The 20,906-nt window shown below is 48.7% G+C and overlaps 1 protein-coding gene across 6 annotated transcripts in view; it reads right to left on the bottom strand.

Moving 5' to 3' along the window:
• The window catches only part of LOC124021689 (syntaxin-binding protein 4-like), a 131,437-nt gene that overhangs the window by 69,413 nt on the left and 41,118 nt on the right, over window positions 1–20,906 (bottom strand). For all 6 annotated transcript variants that reach the window (XM_046336803.1, XM_046336802.1, XM_046336800.1 and 3 more), the window contains exons 3-5: window positions 19,545–19,640; window positions 6,252–6,321; window positions 6,067–6,141 (exon numbers count right to left, since the gene is read on the bottom strand). In XM_046336803.1, coding sequence (XP_046192759.1) covers window positions 6,067–6,141; window positions 6,252–6,321; window positions 19,545–19,640 — 241 coding nt within the window. The remainder of the gene's footprint in view (window positions 1–6,066; window positions 6,142–6,251; window positions 6,322–19,544; window positions 19,641–20,906) is intronic.

The following is a 20,906-nucleotide window of genomic DNA, read 5'->3' as shown; positions in this document are numbered from 1 at the left end:
GGGGGTAAGGGGTCGGGGGTAAGGGGTCGGGGTAAGGGTCGGGTGGTAGTGGTAAGGGGTCGGGGGAAAGGGCCGGAGGGTAAGGGGTCCGGGGTTAAAGGGTCATTGGTAAGGGGTCGGGGGTAAGGGGTCGGGGGTAAGGGGTCGGGGGTAAGGGTCGGGGGTAAGGGGTCGGGGTTAAGGGGTCGGGGGGTAAGGGGTCGGTGGGGTAAAGGGGTCGGGGGTAAGGGGTCGGGGGGTCTTTAAGGGGTCGGGGTAAGGGGTAAGGGGTCGGGTAAGGGGTCGGGGGGTCGGGGGTAAGGGGTCGGTGGTAAGGGGTCGGGGGGAGTAAGGGGTCGGGGTAAGGGGTCGGGGTAAGGGGTCGGGGTAAGGGGTCGGTCGGTGGTAAGGGGTCGGGGAGGGGTAAAGGGTCGGTGGTAAGGGGTCGGGGTAAAGGGTCGGGGGTAAGGGGTCGGGGATAAGGGGTCGGTGGTAAGGGGTCGGGGTAAGGGGTCGGTGGTAAGGGGTCGGGGTTTGACTGTGATTTGACTGTCAGTTATGGGTCAGCAGTATCTTTCCTGTTGCCTGGCGACTCCAACTGAATTCTTCCTCTATGTTCGCTACGTACTCAGTCCTTGACGGCCATCATTGAAGTAATTTGTGGTGATGAGGGGTGTTGTTCAAAACAAACCAATTAGAGTAATAAAGCCAATGAAGAATTTTAACAACGCTACTTTACCCACATGTGTTCTGGCCATGGGACCAATCAGAATGGTTAGAATGTGTTTGCATTCTAGAAATCGTAGGGGAGGTTCTCAGATCCAGACTCATTTGAAGAAGACCCCCAGACAGGTAGGATGTCCCCTTTCTGACCCCAGACAGGAAGGATGACCCCTCTCTGACCCCAGACAGGAAGGATGGCCCCTCTCTGACCCCAGACAGGAAGGATGGCCCCTCTCTGACCCCAGACAGGAAGGATGGCCCCTCTCTGACCCCAAACAGGAGGGATTAGACTGATCTGATCAGCTATGTGGTGCTCTTCAACATGGCCTAGTTGGCTTTGTGGGTGTGTGCTGTGTGTGTGTGTGTGTGTGGGGGGGGGGGTGTCCAGTCTGAATCTCTGGTATATTTAACCTCACTGCAGGGGAATGTCCAGTCTGAATCTCTGGTATATTTAACCTCACTGCAGGGGAATGTCCCGTCTGAATCTCTGGTATATTTAACCTCACTGCAGGGGAATGTCCAGTCTGAATCTCTGGTATATTTAACCTCACTGCAGGGGAATGTCCAGTCTGAATCTCTGGTATATTTAACCTCACTGCAGGGGAATGTCCAGTCTGAATCTCTGGTATATTTAACCTCACTGCAGGGGAATGTCCAGTCTGAATCTCTGGTATATTTAACCTCACTGCAGGGAATGTCCAGTCTGAATCTCTGGTATATTTAACCTCACTGCAGGGGAATGTCCAGTCTGAATCTATGGTATATTTAACCTCACTGCAGGGGAATGTCCAGTCTGAATCTCTGGTATATTTAACCTCACTGCAGGGGAATGTCCAGTCTGAATCTCTGGTATATTTAACCTCACTGCAGGGGAATGTCCAGTCTGAATCTCTGGTATATTTAACCTCACTGCAGGGGAATGTCCAGTCTGAATCTCTGGTATATTTAACCTCACTGCAGGGGAATGTCCAGTCTGAATCTCTGGTATATTTAACCTCACTGCAGGGGAATGTCCAGTCTGAATCTCTGGTATATTTAACCTCACTGCAGGGGAATGTCCAGTCTGAATCTCTGGTCTCTGGTATATTTAACCTCACTGCAGGGGAATGTCCAGTCTGAATCTCTGGTATATTTAACCTCACTGCAGGGGAATGCCCAGACTGAATCTATGGTATATTTAACCTCACTGCAGGGGAATGCCCAGTCTGAATCTCTGGTATATTTAACCTCACTGCAGGGGAATGTCCAGTCTGAATCTCTGGTATATTTAACCTCACTGCAGGGGAATGTCCAGTCTGAATCTCTGGTATATTTAACCTCACTGCAGGGGAATGTCCAGTCTGAATCTCTGGTATATTTAACCTCACTGCAGGGGAATGTCCAGTCTGAATCTCTGGTATATTTAACCTCACTGCAGGGGAATGTCCAGTCTGAATCTCTGGTATATTTATCCTCACGGCGTGTCTTCCTTCATATCACCATCAGGATGGGCTGCTGAGACAGACGGATTAACAACCTCAGAGGTCACATAGGGTCACGTGGTGATCTGATGTCACTAGCGGGACTGACTGGTGGTTAAGGTGGCTAACACCAAAGACACCATCTCTAGCAGTCTGGAGTCTCACTAATGGGAATGAAGAACTGGAGCCATTGAGCTACTGTAAATAAATATCAATTTGGGGGGTTTAAATGTTGGTCTATATTTTGTCTATATTTAGTTATATTGTAAGTGTTCATTTCAACAGGATTCCCTGGTTAAATAGAGGTTGGTTCTAGCTTCATATTTAGTTATATTGTAAGTGTTCATTTCAACAGGATTCCCTGGTTAAATAGAGGTTGGTTCTAGCTTCATATTTAGTTATATTGTAAGTGTTCATTTCAACAGGATTCCCTGGTTAAATAGAGGTTGGTTCCAGCTTCATATTTAGTTATATTGTAAGTGTTTATTAATACAGGATTCCCTGGTTAAATAGAGGTTGGTTCTAGCTTCATATTCCCTTTCTATTTCTGACCCCCTCTCATCACAGATCAATGGTACTAAGGCTTTAACAGCCAGGTTAATATTACTGCGTAGTGGACCCAAATAGCACGGAGGAGATACAGAACGAGGGAGAATAGGGGGAAAGAATTAGAGAGAGGGAGAGGGGGATTAGAGAGAGAGAGATGAAGAGAGGAAGGCACAGAAACAGAAAGGCATAATCCCTCCATCCTCTCCTCTCCTTTCCCCTCCTGTCTCCTCTCCTTTCCCCTCCTGTCTCCTCCTCTCCTCTCCTTCCCCTCCTGTCTCCCTCCCTCTCCTCTCCTTTCCCCTCCTGTCTCCTCTCCTTTCCCCTCCTGTCTCCTCCTCTCCTCTCCCCCCTCCTGTCTCCTCCTCTCCTCTCCTTCCCCTCCTGTCTCCTCCTCTCCTCTCCTTTCCCCTCCTGTCTCCTCCTCTCCTCTCCTTTCCCCTCCTGTCTCCTCCTCTCCTCTCCTTTCCCCTCCTGTCTCCTCCTCTCCTCTCCTTTCCCCTCCTGTCTCCTCCTCTCCTCTCCTCTCCCTCTCCTTTCCTCCTGTCTCCTCCTCTCCTCTCCTTTCCCCTCCTGTCTTCTCCTCTCCTCCTCTCCTCTCCGCTCTCTCTCTCCTTTCCCCACCTGTCTCCTCCTTCCTAGAATGATCCCCTCCTGTCTCCTCTCCTCCTCTTCATGCCTCCTGTCTCCTCTCCTCCTCCTTTCCCCTCCTGTCTCCTCTTTCCTCCTCTCCTCTCCTTTCCCCTCCTGTCTCCCCCTCCCTCTCCTTTCCCCTCCTGTCTTCTCCTCTCCTCCTCTCCTCTCCTTTCCCCTCCTGTCTCCTCCTCTCCTCCCTTCCCCTCCTAGACTCCTCCTCTCCTCTCCTTTCCCCTCCTGTCTCCTCCTCTCTCTCCTTTCCCCTCCTGTCTCCTCCTCTCCTCTCCTTTCCCCTCCTGTCTCCTCCTCTCCTCCTCTCCTCTTCATGCCTCCTGTCTCCTCCTCTCCATCCCTCCTGTCTTGGCCTGTGTGTTGAGCTCTGAGGGTTAGTTAAGGCACAGAACACAGATTATAGAATGATGTGAGAAGCACAGGCTCATCTCCTGAGCCTCCTTTCCTGCCTGTAGACTGCTTTCCTGCCAGTAGCCTACTTTCCTGCCTGTAGACTGATTTCCTGTCTGTAGCCTGATTTCCTGTCTGTAGACCGCTTTCCTGCCTGTAGACTGCTTTCCTGCCTGTAGTCCGCTTTCCTGCCTGTAGAATGTAGCCTGCTTTCCTGTCTGTAGCCTGCTTTCCTGCCAGTAGCCTGCTTTCCTGCCAGTAGCCTGATTTCCTGCCAGTAGCCTGCTTTCCTGCCAGTAGCCTGATTTCCTGTCTGTAGCCTGCTTTCCTGCCAGTAGCCTGCTTTCCTGCCAGTAGCCTGATTTCCTGCCTGTAGCCTGCTTTCCTGAATGTAACCTGCTTTCCTGTCTGTAGCCTGATTACCTGCCTGTAGCCTGCTTTCCTGCCAGTAGCCTGATTTCCTGCCTGTAGCCTGCTTTCCTGCCTGTAGCCTGATTTCCTGCCTGTAGCCTGCTTTCCTGTCTGTAGCCTGATTTCCTGCCTGTAGCCTGCTTTCCTGTCTGTAGCCTGATTTCCTGCCTGTAGCCTGCTTTCCTGTCTGTAGCCTGATTACCTGCCTGTAGCCTGCTTTCCTGCCAGTAGCCCGATTTCCTGCCTGTAACCTGCTTTCCTGTCTGTAGCCTGATTTCCTGCCTGTAGCCTGCTTTCCTGTCTGTAGCCTGATTACCTGCCTGTAGCCTGCTTTCCTGCCAGTAGCCCGATTTCCTGCCTGTAACCTGCTTTCCTGTCTGTAGCCTGATTTCCTGCCTGTAGCCTGCTTTTCTGCCTGTAGCCAGTAGCATGCTTCACTGTATGTAATGCCTGTAGCTTGAACACTCTGTAGCCTGCCTAATTGTGTGTGTGTGTGTGTGTGTGTGTGTGTGTGTGTGTGTGTGTGTGTGTGCGTGCGTGCGTGCGTGCGTGCGTGCGTGCGTGACAGCTAGTGTGACCTGGTTTTATGCTGACTCACAATGTCAAAACTGACCACCCGGTCGGTTGTTGCCATGGCATCGTGGTTAGATTAGCAACCTGGCTAAATGTTAAATGCTAAAAACAATAGGCTACCAGATGGCAGAATATGATGAGTGGGGGATGCAGGTTCTCTCTGTTAATGTTCTGACAGATATAACCTTCCACTGGCTGTTTAGAGCAAATCAAGACTTCATCACGTAGTAAAAGTTATATTTGACTGTGTTTCCTGTGTAATGTGGTTCCCTTCCCTGACTTTCAAATCAAATCAAATGTTACTGGTTACATACACTTATTTTGCAGATGCTTATGTTTCTAGGGCTAACAGTGCAGCAATACCGAGCATTACCAAACAATACACACAAATCCTTAAAACATTTCAAGAACGAAACCAAGAAATATCAGAACAAGCAATGTCCAGAATATGAATATATACAGTGCATTCGGAAATAATTCAGACCCCTTGACTTTTTCCACATTTTGTTACGTTACAGCCTTATTCTAAAATGGATGGGGAAAAAGTGTGTTCCTCATCAATCTACACACAACCAACAATGACATCAAATACCCCAAATGACATCACAATACCCCATAATAACATCACAATACCCCATAATGACATCACAATACCCCATAATGACATCACAATAACCCATAATAACAAAGCGAAAACAGGTTTGTAGACATTTCTGCGTGTATTAAAAATGTAAAAAACAGAAATATCTTATTTTGGTGGTCTCAACCTCTGCTGTGAGACTTGAAATTTTGCTCATCTGCATCCTGTTCCCATTGATCATCCTTGAAATGTTTTGGGGCGTCCCAGCCCAAAAACCCTTCCCAAAATGTCCCCCATGCCACTGCCAGGGTTATTCATAGCCAAAGAAACTCTCAACGCCTTGCCAACCATCTGGTTTATCCACAAAATTATTCATTTTTACTTTGAATAATTTAAAAAATGGCATCTTTTTAATAATCAACATTTTTGAGAGGAGGAGGAAGAGAAGGAGGAGAAGGAGTAGGAGGAGCAGAAGGAGGAAGAGGAGGAGGACAGGCAGGCCAAGTTGAGAGATAAAGGACATACAGATACAGATGGACATGGAGCACGATTGGAGTTCCAAACCGACACAAAACACCTGATAGCTGAAATTCAGACTTCAGACACAAATGCGGATAACAGACCCTCACATCAGCGACCCAATTTGTGTTGACGCTAAAGTTGTGATTAAGTGTATTGACACTAAAGCCTACAGAATGTGGCCAATGATACGTGGTCGTGTGCATCTCATATCTAGACGCGGTGCTCAGGGCCTACCTGGCTTCCTCGTCTCTGGCGATCAGAAGGCGCATTTGGTTGCTGGAGGACGCTGATCTCAGAACGTCTACTGCTCTGTTATAAAACAAAAAAGTGAATGTCTTGACGACATCAACACAAATTTCACTGGTCTTTTTGGTATTTTTCCAATGAAGAGAGAGTTGTTGTTTTATTGTTGAACCTACCTTTCACTGGTGACCCCTAGTAAACTCTCCCCATTCACCTCCAAGATCTGGTCTCCCGCCTGGAGGTGTCCTGGTGAGGTGAGAGGTCAACACAAGGTCACAGGTCAAACAGTGATGTCATCAAGGTGAGGATTAATCACATCATATGATCTCATCAGAATATGAAGTATAAGAGAGGTTGGTTCAGTGAAAATCACGCTTGTACGATGAGTAACCTTGCCTCAGTCAAGAGTCCCGAAAACTTGTTTTGGCTCCCCAACCTATAGCTCAGCGGGGTAATGGTCTTGTGGCGGGCAGACGACCCAGAGTTCAGGGGGCACCTTTTACCTGGAATATCTAAGCATAACAAACCAGGGCCTGTGTTCACAAAGCCTCTCAGACTGGGAGAGCTCATCTAGGATCTGGTATCCACCTGTCTTATTCAATATTATCTAATAGGCTAAACTGATCCGAGATTTGCACTCCTAATCTGAGAGACTTTGTGAATAGGCCCCAGGTATTTTAAATCTGATTTAAATAACAAGAGCCCTATTGGCTGGTATCGTGTGAACACTAATCACGTCTCTACCAGACAAGGGAAAGTAAGAAGAGCACTTAAGGGGAGTATACAATCTGTAGACGGTATAGACTAAGAGTAAACAAAGAGATGAAAACTGTTGAGAGGGACCTTCCTGCACCTTCCTTGACCGCTGAAGGAGACGTGTTAATCAGTGATATGTCTCTATCTCTTTATCCCACCAGAACTGACCTCAGAACAAACAGTTAATCATCATTTGTAAATAAATTCATTAAAAAATCCTACAATGTGATTTTCTGGATTTTTTCTTCTTCTCATTTTGTCTGTCATAGTTGAAGTGCACCTATGATGAAAATTACAGGCCTCTCTCATCTTTTTAAGTGGGAGAACTTGCACAATTGGTGGCTGACTAAATACTTTTTTGCCCCACTGTATATAGTGCACTACTTTGACCAAAGCCCTCTATGTGCCCTTGTCCAAAGTAGTTCTCTACATAGTGAATAGGGTACCAAATCAGACACAACCCTAGAGGAGATTGTTTGGAAGTGGAGTAATTTAAGGACCCTATATGATAAACACATTACCATCTCTTCCTCGGGGATAACCTTATTGGGATTGTGTCTAGCTAGGGCCTTTCTCTTTGGACCAGGCGATCTGTGTTCGCAACCCACTAGAGACCTGGTCCTTCTCCCTCAGTTCATTACGATATGATATAACCAATCTGGGATCCCGACCCACTAGAGACCTGGTCCTTCTCCCTCTGTTCATTACGATATGATATAACCAATCTGGGATCCCGACCCACTAGAGACCTGGTCCTTCTCCCTCAGTTCATTACAATATGATATAACCAATCTGGGATCCCGACCCACTAGAGACCTGGTCCTTCTCCCTCAGTTCATTACGATATGATATAACCAATCTGGGATCCCGACCCACTAGAGACCTGGTCCTTCTCACTCAGTTCATTACGATATGATATAACCAATCTGGGATCCCGACCCACTAGAGACCTGGTCCTTCTCCCTCAGTTCATTACGATATGATATAACCAATCTGGGATCCCGACCCACTAGAGACCTGGTCCTTCTCCCTCAGTTCATTACGATATGATATAACCAATCTGGGATCCCGACCCACTAGAGACCTGGTCCTTCTCCCTCAGTTCATTACGATATGATATAACCAATCTGGGATCCCGACCCACTAGAGACCTGGTCCTTCTCCCTCAGTTCATTACGATATGATATAACCAATCTGGGATCCCGACCCACTGGAGACCTGGTCCTTCTCCCTCAGTTCATTACGATATGATATAACCAATCTGGGATACCGACTCACTAGAGACCTGGTCCTTCTCCCTCAGTTCATTACAATATGATATAACCAATCTGGGATCCCGACCCACTAGAGACATGGTCCTTCTCCCTCTGTTCATTACGATATGATATAACCAATCTGGGATCCCGACCCACTAGAGACCTGGTCCTTCTCCCTCAGTTCATTACAATATGATATAACCAATCTGGGATCCCGACCCCCTAGAGACATGGTCCTTCTCCCTCTGTTCATTACGATATGATATAACCAATCTGGGATCCCGACCCCCTAGAGACCTGGTCCTTCTCCCTCAGTTCATTACGATATGATATAACCAATCTGGGATCCCGAACCACTAGAGACCTGGTCCTTCTCCCTCAGTTCATTACAATATGATATAACCAATCTGGGATCCCGACCCACTAGAGACCTGGTCCTTCTCCCTCAGTTCATTACGATATGATATAACCAATCTGGGATCCCGACCCACTAGAGACCTGGTCCTTCTCCCTCAGTTCATTACAATATGATATAACCAATCTGGGATCCCGACCCAGTAGAGACCTGGTCCTTCTCCCTCAGTTCATTACGATATGATATAACACAGAGTTGTGCAAACTGTACATCATAGCAATGCAGTTAGTTCCATTCACTACAGTAGGGATAGTAACAATGGTACATTTGATTAATTTAGTCAATTTCTGGAGCCCAAGGGACAAGTTACATAAGTCACTGGTCTAAAAGACTTGATGAGTTTATCTGATATGAGCTGTAGCAGAGAGCATGTTCTACATAACTTATTTTAAATAACCATGTTTTAACAGTCCAAATACCCAGACTTAGTAGTAGGTCTTCTGGGTAGAAGAAAATAGAATGTTATATAGTGCGTGACATTTTTTGAAAAATGAGTTTGCTTTAAATGCTAGGATGTCGTAGTCATTTAGACTTTTCATTTGGTAGAATTCACTGCACACTATTGAAGAAGATATTTGTCTTTCAAGACGCACTTGTGTCTGACAACAGCTGATAACAGTCTGTACTCATATAGACCTCTATACTGACACTGTAGTAAGTCTCCATAGTAACAGTCTGTACTCATATAGACCTCTATACTGACACTGTAGTAAGTCTCCATAGTAACAGAGTCTGTACTCATATAGACCTCTATACTGACACTGTAGTAAGTCTCCATAGTAACAGTCTGTACTCATATAGACCTCTATACTGACACTGTAGTAAGTCTCCATAGTAACAGAGCCTGTACTCATATAGACCTCTATACTGACACTGTAGTAAGTCTCCATGGTAACAGATCTGTACTCATATAGACCTCTATACTGACACTGTAGTAAGTCTCCATAGTAACAGAGTCTGTACTCATATAGACCTCTATACTGACACTGTAGTAAGTCTCCATAGTAACAGTCTGTACTCATATAGACCTCTATACTGACACTGTAGTAAGTCTCATTACATTACATTTACATTTAAGTCATTTAGCAGACGCTCTTATCCAGAGCGACTTACATAGTAACAGTCTGTACTCATATAGACCTCTATACTGACACTGTAGTAAGTCTCCATAGTAACAGTCTGTATTCATATACACCTCTATACTGACACTGTAGTAAGTCTCCATGGTAACAGAGTGTACTCACATATACCTCTATCTATACTGACACTGTAGTAAGTCTCCATAGTAACAGAGTCTGTACTCAAATAGACCTCTATACTGACACTGTAGTAAGTCTCCATGGTAACAGAGGAAGACAGGAAGAGATCGAGACAGACCTGTTTAATCCTACCCTTCAGAGGTATTAAAACTGATAGTACTACGCACTGGGATGATGCTGGACACACACACACACACACACACACACACACACACACACACACACACACACACACACACACACACACACACACACACACACACACACACACACACACACACACACACACACACACACACACACACACACACACACACACACACACACACACACACACACGTGAGCCACTTACACCACAGCCTGTACATATACATTAAAGTAGTAGTTAGCTGTATTTCCTGAGAGCTATAGGTAGTAGTTAGCTGTATTTCCTGAGGGCTATAGGTAGTAGTTAGCTGTATTTCCTCAGGGCTATAAATTGTAGTTAGCTGTATTTCCTGCGGGCTATCGGTAGTAGTTAGCTGTATTTCCTCAGGGCTATCGGTAGTAGTCTGCCTTGGTTTCAATTGGTTTTATTGTAATAGAAAATGTATCTGCTGGAAGCGCTTGATGCTGTTTCCCGAAGCCTCTGATGTCTGCCTAAGAAAACAGCTATCTCCATCATCTTCATTTTCCACCATATTGCTTTCCTCTATCCAGTCCTGTCAGATCTTCAATAGGGAGCGAACGAGGACAGGAAGAAAGACAAGATTCTGGAATGAAACATGGCCCAAGGTTGTGACCTCCGTAACCCTTCCGATAAATACTAGTTTATTCTAGGAACTCTCTGTTCCAGTGAAACGACTTCACTCCAAACCCCTGTGTCCCAAATCGCACTGTATTCCCAATTTAGTGCACTACTTTACCCACAGAGCACATAGGCTTCTGGTCAAAAGTAGTGCACTAAATATGGAATAGGGTGCCATTTGGGATGCAGCCCCTTTCTGACTTCTGAGTCTGATGGATTTTCCCAGACCATTCACAATAATGAGATTGCTCTTCTTGGGTCACTAGTGGGAAAGCTGTCCCAAATCACAGGGATCAAAGCAATTTAATCACACCATGTTAGGGTTGGAGCAGAGGCAGATTTCCCAGTAGTTATCTGTGTCCCAAACGGGACCTATTCCCTACATAGTGCACTGCTTTTGTCCAGAGCCCTAAAATAGTGCACTATGTAGGGAATAGGGTGCCAGCTCTGGTCTAAAGTAGTGCACTATGTAGGGAATAGGGTGCCAGCTCTGGTCTAAAGTAGTGCACTATGTAGGGAATAGGGTGCCAGCTCTGGTCTAAAGTAGTGCACTATGTAGGGAATAGGGTGCCAACTCTGGTCTAAAGTAGTGCACTATGTAGGGAATAGGGTGCCAGCTCTGGTCTAAAGTAGTGCACTATGTAGGGAATAGGGTGCCAGCTCTGGTCTAAAGTAGTGCACTATGTAGGGAATAGGGTGCCAGCTCTGGTCTAAAGTAGTGCACTATGTAGGGAATTTGGGATGCAGTACTTATCAGCGACTGTTGCTGCTCTTTTCTGCAATCCTTCATTTCAGGGACCAAGTAGAGAAACCACATCCAAAACACACAGACCAGAGCGGCCTGTCGGTTAGCAGACTGAAACACAGACCAGAGCGGCCTGTCGATTAGTGGACTGAAACAGACCAGAGGGGCCTGTCAGTTAGTGGACTGAAACACAGACCAGAGTGGCCTGTCGATTAGTGGACTGAAACACAGACCAGAGTGGCCTGTCAGTTAGTGGACTGAAACACAGACCAGAGCCACAGACCAGAGTGGCCTGTCAGTTAGTGGACTGAAACACAGACCAGAGGGGCCTGTCAGTTAGTGGACTGAAACACAGACCAGAGGGGCCTGTCAGTTAGTGGACTGAAACACAGACCAGAGCCACAGACCAGAGTGGCCTGTCAGTTAGTGGACTGAAACACAGACCAGAGGGGCCTGTCAGTTAGCAGACTGAAACACAGACCAGAGGGGCCTGTCAGTTAGCAGACTGAAACACAGACCAGAGGGGCCTGTCAGTTAGCAGACTGAAACACAGACCAGAGCGGCCTGTCGATTAGTGGACTGAAACACAGACCAGAGTGGCCTGTCAGTTAGTGGACTGAAACACAGACCAGAGCCTCAGACCAGAGTGGCCTGTCAGTTAGTGGACTGAAACACAGACCAGAGGGGCCTGTCAGTTAGTGGACTGAAACACAGACCAGAGGGGCCTGTCAGTTAGTGGACTGAAACACAGACCAGAGCCACAGACCAGAGCGGCCTGTCAGTTAGTGGACTGAAACACAGACCAGAGGGGCCTGTCAGTTAGTGGACTGAAACACAGACCAGAGCCACAGACCAGAGTGGCCTGTCAGTTAGTGGACTGAAACACAGACCAGAGGGGCCTGTCAGTTAGTGGACAGAAACACAGACCAGAGCCACAGACCAGAGCGGCCTGTCAGTTAGTGGACTGAAACACAGACCAGAGGGGCCTGTCAGTTAGCAGACTGAAACACAGACCAGAGCGGCCTGTCGATTAGTGGACTGAAACACAGACCAGAGCCACAGACCAGAGCCACAGACCAGAGTGGCCTGTCAGTTAGTGGACAGAAACACAGACCAGAGCCACAGACCAGAGCGGCCTGTCAGTTAGTGGACTGAAACACAGACCAGAGCCACAGACCAGAGGGGCCTGTCAGTTAGTGGACTGAAACACAGACCAGAGCCACAGACCAGAGTGGCCTGTCAGTTAGTGGACTGAAACACAGACCAGAGCCACAGACCAGAGTGGCCTGTCAGTTAGTGGACTGAAACACAGACCAGAGGGGCCTGTCAGTTAGCAGACTGAAACACAGACCAGAGGGGCCTGTCAGTTAGCAGACTGAAACACAGACCAGAGGGGCCTGTCAGTTAGCAGACTGAAACACAGACCAGAGCGGCCTGTCGATTAGTGGACTGAAACACAGACCAGAGTGGCCTGTCAGTTAGTGGACTGAAACACAGACCAGAGCCTCAGACCAGAGTGGCCTGTCAGTTAGTGGACTGAAACACAGACCAGAGGGGCCTGTCAGTTAGTGGACTGAAACACAGACCAGAGGGGCCTGTCAGTTAGTGGACTGAAACACAGACCAGAGCCACAGACCAGAGCGGCCTGTCAGTTAGTGGACTGAAACACAGACCAGAGGGGCCTGTCAGTTAGCAGACTGAAACACAGACCAGAGCGGCCTGTCGATTAGTGGACTGAAACACAGACCAGAGCCACAGACCAGAGCCACAGACCAGAGTGGCCTGTTGGTTAGTGGACTGAAACACAGACCAGAGTGGCCTGTCAGTTAGTGGACTGAAACACAGACCAGAGCCTCAGACCAGAGTGGCCTGTCGATTAGTGGACTGAAACACAGACCAGAGTGGCCTGTCAGTTAGTGGACTGAAACACAGACCAGAGCCACAGACCAGAGTGGCCTGTCAGTTAGTGGACTGAAACACAGACCAGAGCCACAGACCAGAGTGGCCTGTCAGTTAGTGGACTGAAACACAGACCAGAGGGGCCTGTCAGTTAGCAGACTGAAACACAGACCAGAGGGGCCTGTCAGTTAGCAGACTGAAACACAGACCAGAGGGGCCTGTCAGTTAGCAGACTGAAACACAGACCAGAGCGGCCTGTCGATTAGTGGACTGAAACACAGACCAGAGTGGCCTGTCAGTTAGTGGACTGAAACACAGACCAGAGCCTCAGACCAGAGTGGCCTGTCAGTTAGTGGACTGAAACACAGACCAGAGGGGCCTGTCAGTTAGTGGACTGAAACACAGACCAGAGGGGCCTGTCAGTTAGTGGACTGAAACACAGACCAGAGCCACAGACCAGAGCGGCCTGTCAGTTAGTGGACTGAAACACAGACCAGAGGGGCCTGTCAGTTAGTGGACTGAAACACAGACCAGAGCCACAGACCAGAGTGGCCTGTCAGTTAGTGGACTGAAACACAGACCAGAGGGGCCTGTCAGTTAGTGGACAGAAACACAGACCAGAGCCACAGACCAGAGCGGCCTGTCAGTTAGTGGACTGAAACACAGACCAGAGGGGCCTGTCAGTTAGCAGACTGAAACACAGACCAGAGCGGCCTGTCGATTAGTGGACTGAAACACAGACCAGAGCCACAGACCAGAGCCACAGACCAGAGTGGCCTGTCAGTTAGTGGACAGAAACACAGACCAGAGCCACAGACCAGAGCGGCCTGTCAGTTAGTGGACTGAAACACAGACCAGAGCCACAGACCAGAGGGGCCTGTCAGTTAGTGGACTGAAACACAGACCAGAGCCACAGACCAGAGTGGCCTGTCAGTTAGTGGACTGAAACACAGACCAGAGCCACAGACCAGAGTGGCCTGTCAGTTAGTGGACTGAAACACAGACCAGAGGGGCCTGTCAGTTAGCAGACTGAAACACAGACCAGAGGGGCCTGTCAGTTAGCAGACTGAAACACAGACCAGAGGGGCCTGTCAGTTAGCAGACTGAAACACAGACCAGAGCGGCCTGTCGATTAGTGGACTGAAACACAGACCAGAGTGGCCTGTCAGTTAGTGGACTGAAACACAGACCAGAGCCTCAGACCAGAGTGGCCTGTCAGTTAGTGGACTGAAACACAGACCAGAGGGGCCTGTCAGTTAGTGGACTGAAACACAGACCAGAGGGGCCTGTCAGTTAGTGGACTGAAACACAGACCAGAGCCACAGACCAGAGCGGCCTGTCAGTTAGTGGACTGAAACACAGACCAGAGGGGCCTGTCAGTTAGCAGACTGAAACACAGACCAGAGCGGCCTGTCGATTAGTGGACTGAAACACAGACCAGAGCCACAGACCAGAGCCACAGACCAGAGTGGCCTGTCAGTTAGTGGACAGAAACACAGACCAGAGCCACAGACCAGAGCGGCCTGTCAGTTAGTGGACTGAAACACAGACCAGAGCCACAGACCAGAGGGGCCTGTCAGTTAGTGGACTGAAACACAGACCAGAGCCACAGACCAGAGTGGCCTGTCAGTTAGTGGACTGAAACACAGACCAGAGCCACAGACCAGAGTGGCCTGTCAGTTAGTGGACTGAAACACAGACCAGAGGGGCCTGTCAGTTAGCAGACTGAAACACAGACCAGAGGGGCCTGTCAGTTAGCAGACTGAAACACAGACCAGAGGGGCCTGTCAGTTAGCAGACTGAAACACAGACCAGAGCGGCCTGTCGATTAGTGGACTGAAACACAAACCAGAGCCACAGACCAGAGCCACAGACCAGAGTGGCCTGTCAGTTAGTGGACAGAAACACAGACCAGAGCCACAGACCAGAGCGGCCTGTCAGTTAGTGGACTGAAACACAGACCAGAGCCACAGACCAGAGGGGCCTGTCAGTTAGTGGACTGAAACACAGACCAGAGCCACAGACCAGAGTGGCCTGTCAGTTAGTGGACTGAAACACAGACCAGAGCCACAGACCAGAGTGGCCTGTCAGTTAGTGGACTGAAACACAGACCAGAGGGGCCTGTCAGTTAGCAGACTGAAACACAGACCAGAGGGGCCTGTCAGTTAGCAGACTGAAACACAGACCAGAGGGGCCTGTCAGTCAGCAGACTGAAACACAGACCAGAGCGGCCTGTCGATTAGTGGACTGAAACACAGACCAGAGTGGCCTGTCAGTTAGTGGACTGAAACACAGACCAGAGCCTCAGACCAGAGTGGCCTGTCAGTTAGTCGACTGAAACACAGACCAGAGGGGCCTGTCAGTTAGTGGACTGAAACACAGACCAGAGGGGCCTGTCAGTTAGTGGACTGAAACACAGACCAGAGCCACAGACCAGAGCGGCCTGTCAGTTAGTGGACTGAAACACAGACCAGAGGGGCCTGTCAGTTAGTGGACAGAAACACAGACCAGAGCCACAGACCAGAGCGGCCTGTCAGTTAGTGGACTGAAACACAGACCAGAGGGGCCTGTCAGTTAGCAGACTGAAACACAGACCAGAGCGGCCTGTCGATTAGTGGACTGAAACACAGACCAGAGCCACAGACCAGAGCCACAGACCAGAGTGGCCTGTCAGTTAGTGGACAGAAACACAGACCAGAGCCACAGACCAGAGCGGCCTGTCAGTTAGTGGACTGAAACACAGACCAGAGCCACAGACCAGAGGGGCCTGTCAGTTAGTGGACAGAAACACAGACCAGAGCGGCCTGTCAGTTAGCAGACTGAAACACAGACCAGAGCGGCCTGTCGATTAGTGGACTGAAACACAGACCAGAGTGGTCTGTCGATTAGTGGACTGAAACACAGACCAGAGTGGCCTGTCAGTTAGTGGACTGAAACACAGACCAGAGCCTCAGACCAGAGTGGCCTGTCAGTTAGTGGACTGAAACACAGACCAGAGCCTCAGACCAGAGTGGCCTGTCAGTTAGTGGACTGAAACACAGACCAGAGCGGCCTGTCGATTAGTGGACTGAAACACAGACCAGAGCCACAGACCAGAGCGGCCTGTCAGTTAGTGGACTGAAACACAGACCAGAGCCACAGACCAGAGCGGCCTGTCGATTAGTGGACTGAAACACAGACCAGAGCCTCAGACCAGAGTGGCCTGTCAGTTAGTGGACTGAAACACAGACCAGAGCGGCCTGTCAGTTAGTGGACTGAAACACAGACCAGAGCCACAGACCAGAGTGGCCTGTCAGTTAGTGGACTGAAACACAGACCAGAGTGGCCTGTCAGTTAGTGGACTGAAACACAGACCAGAGTGGCCTGTCAGTTAGTGGACTGAAACACAGACCAGAGTGGCCTGTCGATTAGTGGACTGAAACACAGACCAGAGTGGCCTGTCAGTTAGTGGACTGAAACACAGACCAGAGTGGCCTGTCGATTAGTGGACTGAAACACAGACCAGAGTGGCCTGTCGATTAGTGGACTGAAACACAGACCAGAGCCACAGACCGGAGCCACAGACCAGAGTGGCCTGTCGATTAGTGGACTGATACACAGACCAGAGTGGCCTGTCAGTTAGTGGACAGAAACACAGACCAGAGTGGCCTGTCAGTTAGTGGACTGAAACACAGACCAGAGCCACAGACCAGAGCAGCCTGTCGGTTAGTGGACTGAAACACAGACCAGAGCCACAGACCAGAGGGGCCTGGCAGTTAGTGGACTGAAACACAGACCAGAGGGGCCTGTCAGTTAGTGGACTGAAACACAGACCAGAGCCACAGACCAGAGCCACAGACCAGAGGGGCCTGTCAGTTAGTGGACTGAAACACAGACCAGAGTGGCCTGTCGATTAGTGGACTGATACACAGACCAGAGTGGCCTGTCAGTTAGTGGACTGAAACACAGACCAGAGTGGCCTGTCAGTTAGTGGACTGAAACACAGACCAGAGTGGCCTGTCGATTAGTGGACTGATACACAGACCAGAGTGGCCTGTCAGTTAGTGGACAGAAACACAGACCAGAGCCACAGACCAGAGCGGCCTGTCAGTTAGTGGACTGAAACACAGACCAGAGCCACAGACCAGAGGGGCCTGTCAGTTAGTGGACAGAAACACAGACCAGAGCGGCCTGTCAGTTAGCAGACTGAAACACAGACCAGAGCGGCCTGTCGATTAGTGGACTGAAACACAGACCAGAGTGGTCTGTCGATTAGTGGACTGAAACACAGACCAGAGTGGCCTGTCAGTTAGTGGACTGAAACACAGACCAGAGCCTCAGACCAGAGTGGCCTGTCAGTTAGTGGACTGAAACACAGACCAGAGCCTCAGACCAGAGTGGCCTGTCAGTTAGTGGACTGAAACACAGACCAGAGCGGCCTGTCGATTAGTGGACTGAAACACAGACCAGAGTGGCCTGTCAGTTAGTGGACTGAAACACAGACCAGAGCGGCCTGTCGATTAGTGGACTGAAACACAGACCAGAGCCACAGACCAGAGCGGCCTGTCAGTTAGTGGACTGAAACACAGACCAGAGCCACAGACCAGAGCGGCCTGTCGATTAGTGGACTGAAACACAGACCAGAGCCTCAGACCAGAGTGGCCTGTCAGTTAGTGGACTGAAACACAGACCAGAGCGGCCTGTCAGTTAGTGGACTGAAACACAGACCAGAGCCACAGACCAGAGTGGCCTGTCAGTTAGTGGACTGAAACACAGACCAGAGTGGCCTGTCAGTTAGTGGACTGAAACACAGACCAGAGTGGCCTGTCAGTTAGTGGACTGAAACACAGACCAGAGTGGCCTGTCGATTAGTGGACTGAAACACAGACCAGAGTGGCCTGTCAGTTAGTGGACTGAAACACAGACCAGAGTGGCCTGTCGATTAGTGGACTGAAACACAGACCAGAGTGGCCTGTCGATTAGTGGACTGAAACACAGACCAGAGCCACAGACCGGAGCCACAGACCAGAGTGGCCTGTCGATTAGTGGACTGATACACAGACCAGAGTGGCCTGTCAGTTAGTGGACAGAAACACAGACCAGAGTGGCCTGTCAGTTAGTGGACTGAAACACAGACCAGAGCCACAGACCAGAGCAGCCTGTCGGTTAGTGGACTGAAACACAGACCAGAGCCACAGACCAGAGGGGCCTGGCAGTTAGTGGACTGAAACACAGACCAGAGGGGCCTGTCAGTTAGTGGACTGAAACACAGACCAGAGCCACAGACCAGAGCCACAGACCAGAGGGGCCTGTCAGTTAGTGGACTGAAACACAGACCAGAGTGGCCTGTCGATTAGTGGACTGATACACAGACCAGAGTGGCCTGTCAGTTAGTGGACTGAAACACAGACCAGAGTGGCCTGTCAGTTAGTGGACTGAAACACAGACCAGAGTGGCCTGTCGATTAGTGGACTGATACACAGACCAGAGGGGCCTGTCAGTTAGTGGACTGAAACACAGACCAGAGCCACAGACCAGAGTGGCCTGTCAGTTAGTGGACTGAAACACAGACCAGAGCCACAGACCAGAGTGGCCTGTCGATTAGTGGACTGAAACACAGACCAGAGTGGCCTGTCGATTAGTGGACTGAAACACAGACCAGAAACACAGACCAGAGGGGCCTGTCAGTTAGTGGACTGAAACACAGACCAGAGTGGCCTGTCAGTTAGTGGACTGAAACACAGACCAGAGTGGCCTGTCAGTTAGTGGACTGAAACACAGACCAGAGCCACAGACCAGAGTGGCCTGTCGATTAGTGGACTGATACACAGACCAGAGGGGCCTGTCAGTTAGCAGACTGAAACACAGACCAATGATAAACAGTGATTTATAATGGAGGGATACTTCTACTGTCTCAATGATAAAGAGTGATTTATAATGATTTATAACAAGTGCCATGGGATCTTTTAATGACCTCAGAGAGTCAGGGCACTTGTTTAACGTCCCACCCGAAAGACAGCACCCTACACAGGGCAGTGTCCCCAATCACTGCCCTGGGGCATTGGGATATTTTTTAAACCAGAGGAAAGAGAGCCTCCTACTGGCCCTCCAACACCACTTCCAGCAGCACCTGGTCTCCTATCCATGGACTGACCAGAACCAACCCTGCTTATCTTCAGAAGCAAGCCAGCAGTGGTATGCAGGGTGGTATGCTGCTGGCAGTTAACCCACTGTTCCTAGGCCGTTTATTGTAAATAAAACTTTGTTCTTAACTGACTTGACTAGTTAAATAAAGGTTCAATTAAAAACAATAAAAACCTGTGTTACTGTTGCCATCCCCACCCGTTCTCTTTCTGCATAGAAAGACACTTACCATCACTTGAAGCAAGGCCACCAGGTAAAATCCTTTTGACGTAGACTCCAAACTCCTCTCCCGTTAACTCCTTCATTCCTCCAATCACTTTGATCCCTGAGGGGGGGAATCACACCATAGAACAGAGGGCTGTTTAATAGTAGCCTATACATGTTTAACTACTGTCTGTCTGTCTGTCACTGGGTTAGTAATGACTCATAGAACAGAGGGCTGTTTAATAGTAGCCTATACATGTTTAACTACTGTCTGTCTGTCTGTCACTGGGTTAGTAATGACTCATAGAACAGAGGGCTGTTTAATAGTAGCCTATACATGTTTAACTACTGTCTGTCTGTCTGTCACTAGGTTAGTAATGACTCATAGAACAGAGGGCTGTTTAATAGTAGCCTATACATGTTTAACTACTGTCTGTCTGTCTGTCACTGGGTTAGTAATGACTCATAGAACAGAGGGCTGTTTAATAGTAGCCTATACATGTTTAACTACTGTCTGTCTGTCTGTCACTGGGTTAGTAATGACTCATAGAACAGAGGGCTGTGTAATAGTAGCCTATACATGTTTAACTACTGTCTGTCTGTCTGTCACTGGGTTAATAATGACTCATAGAACAGAGGGCTGTTTAATAGTAGCCTATACATGTTTAACTACTGTCTGTCTGTCTGTCACTGGGTTAATAATGACTCATAGAACAGAGGACTGGTTAATAGTGGCCTATACATGTTTAACTACTGTCTGTCTGTCTGTCACTGGGTTAGTAATGACTCATAGAACAGAGGGCTGTTTAATAGTAGCCTATACATGTTTAACTACTGTCTGTCTGTCTGTCACTGGGTTAATAATGACTCATAGAACAGAGGGCTGTTTAATAGTAGCCTATACATGTTTAACTACTGTCTGTCTGTCTGTCACTGGGTTAGTAATGACTCATAGAACAGAGGACTGGTTAATAGTGGCCTATACATGTTTAACTACTGTCTGTCTGTCTGTCTGTCACTGGGTTAGTAATGACTCATAGAACAGAGGGCTGTTTAATAGTAACCTATACATGTTTAACTACTGTCTGTCTGTCTGTCTGTCACTGGGTTAGTAATGACTCATAGAACAGAGGGCTGTTTAATAGTAACCTATACATGTTTAACTACTGTCTGTCTGTCTGTCTGTCACTGGGTTAGTAATGACTCATAGAACAGAGGGCTGTTTAATAGTAACCTATACATGTTTAACTACTGTCTGTCTGTCTGTCTGTCACTGGGTTAGTAATGACTCATAGAACAGAGGGCTGTTTAATAGTAGAATATACATGTTTAACTACTGTCTGTCTGTCTGTCACTGGGTTAGTAATGACTCATAGAACAGAGGGCT

Source organism: Oncorhynchus gorbuscha, unplaced genomic scaffold, assembly GCF_021184085.1.
Source record: "Oncorhynchus gorbuscha isolate QuinsamMale2020 ecotype Even-year unplaced genomic scaffold, OgorEven_v1.0 Un_scaffold_1162, whole genome shotgun sequence".
Taxonomy (NCBI): Eukaryota; Metazoa; Chordata; class Actinopteri; order Salmoniformes; family Salmonidae; genus Oncorhynchus; species Oncorhynchus gorbuscha.
Note: the sequence above shows the minus strand (reverse complement) of the source record. Positions and strands in the feature narration are given on the sequence as shown.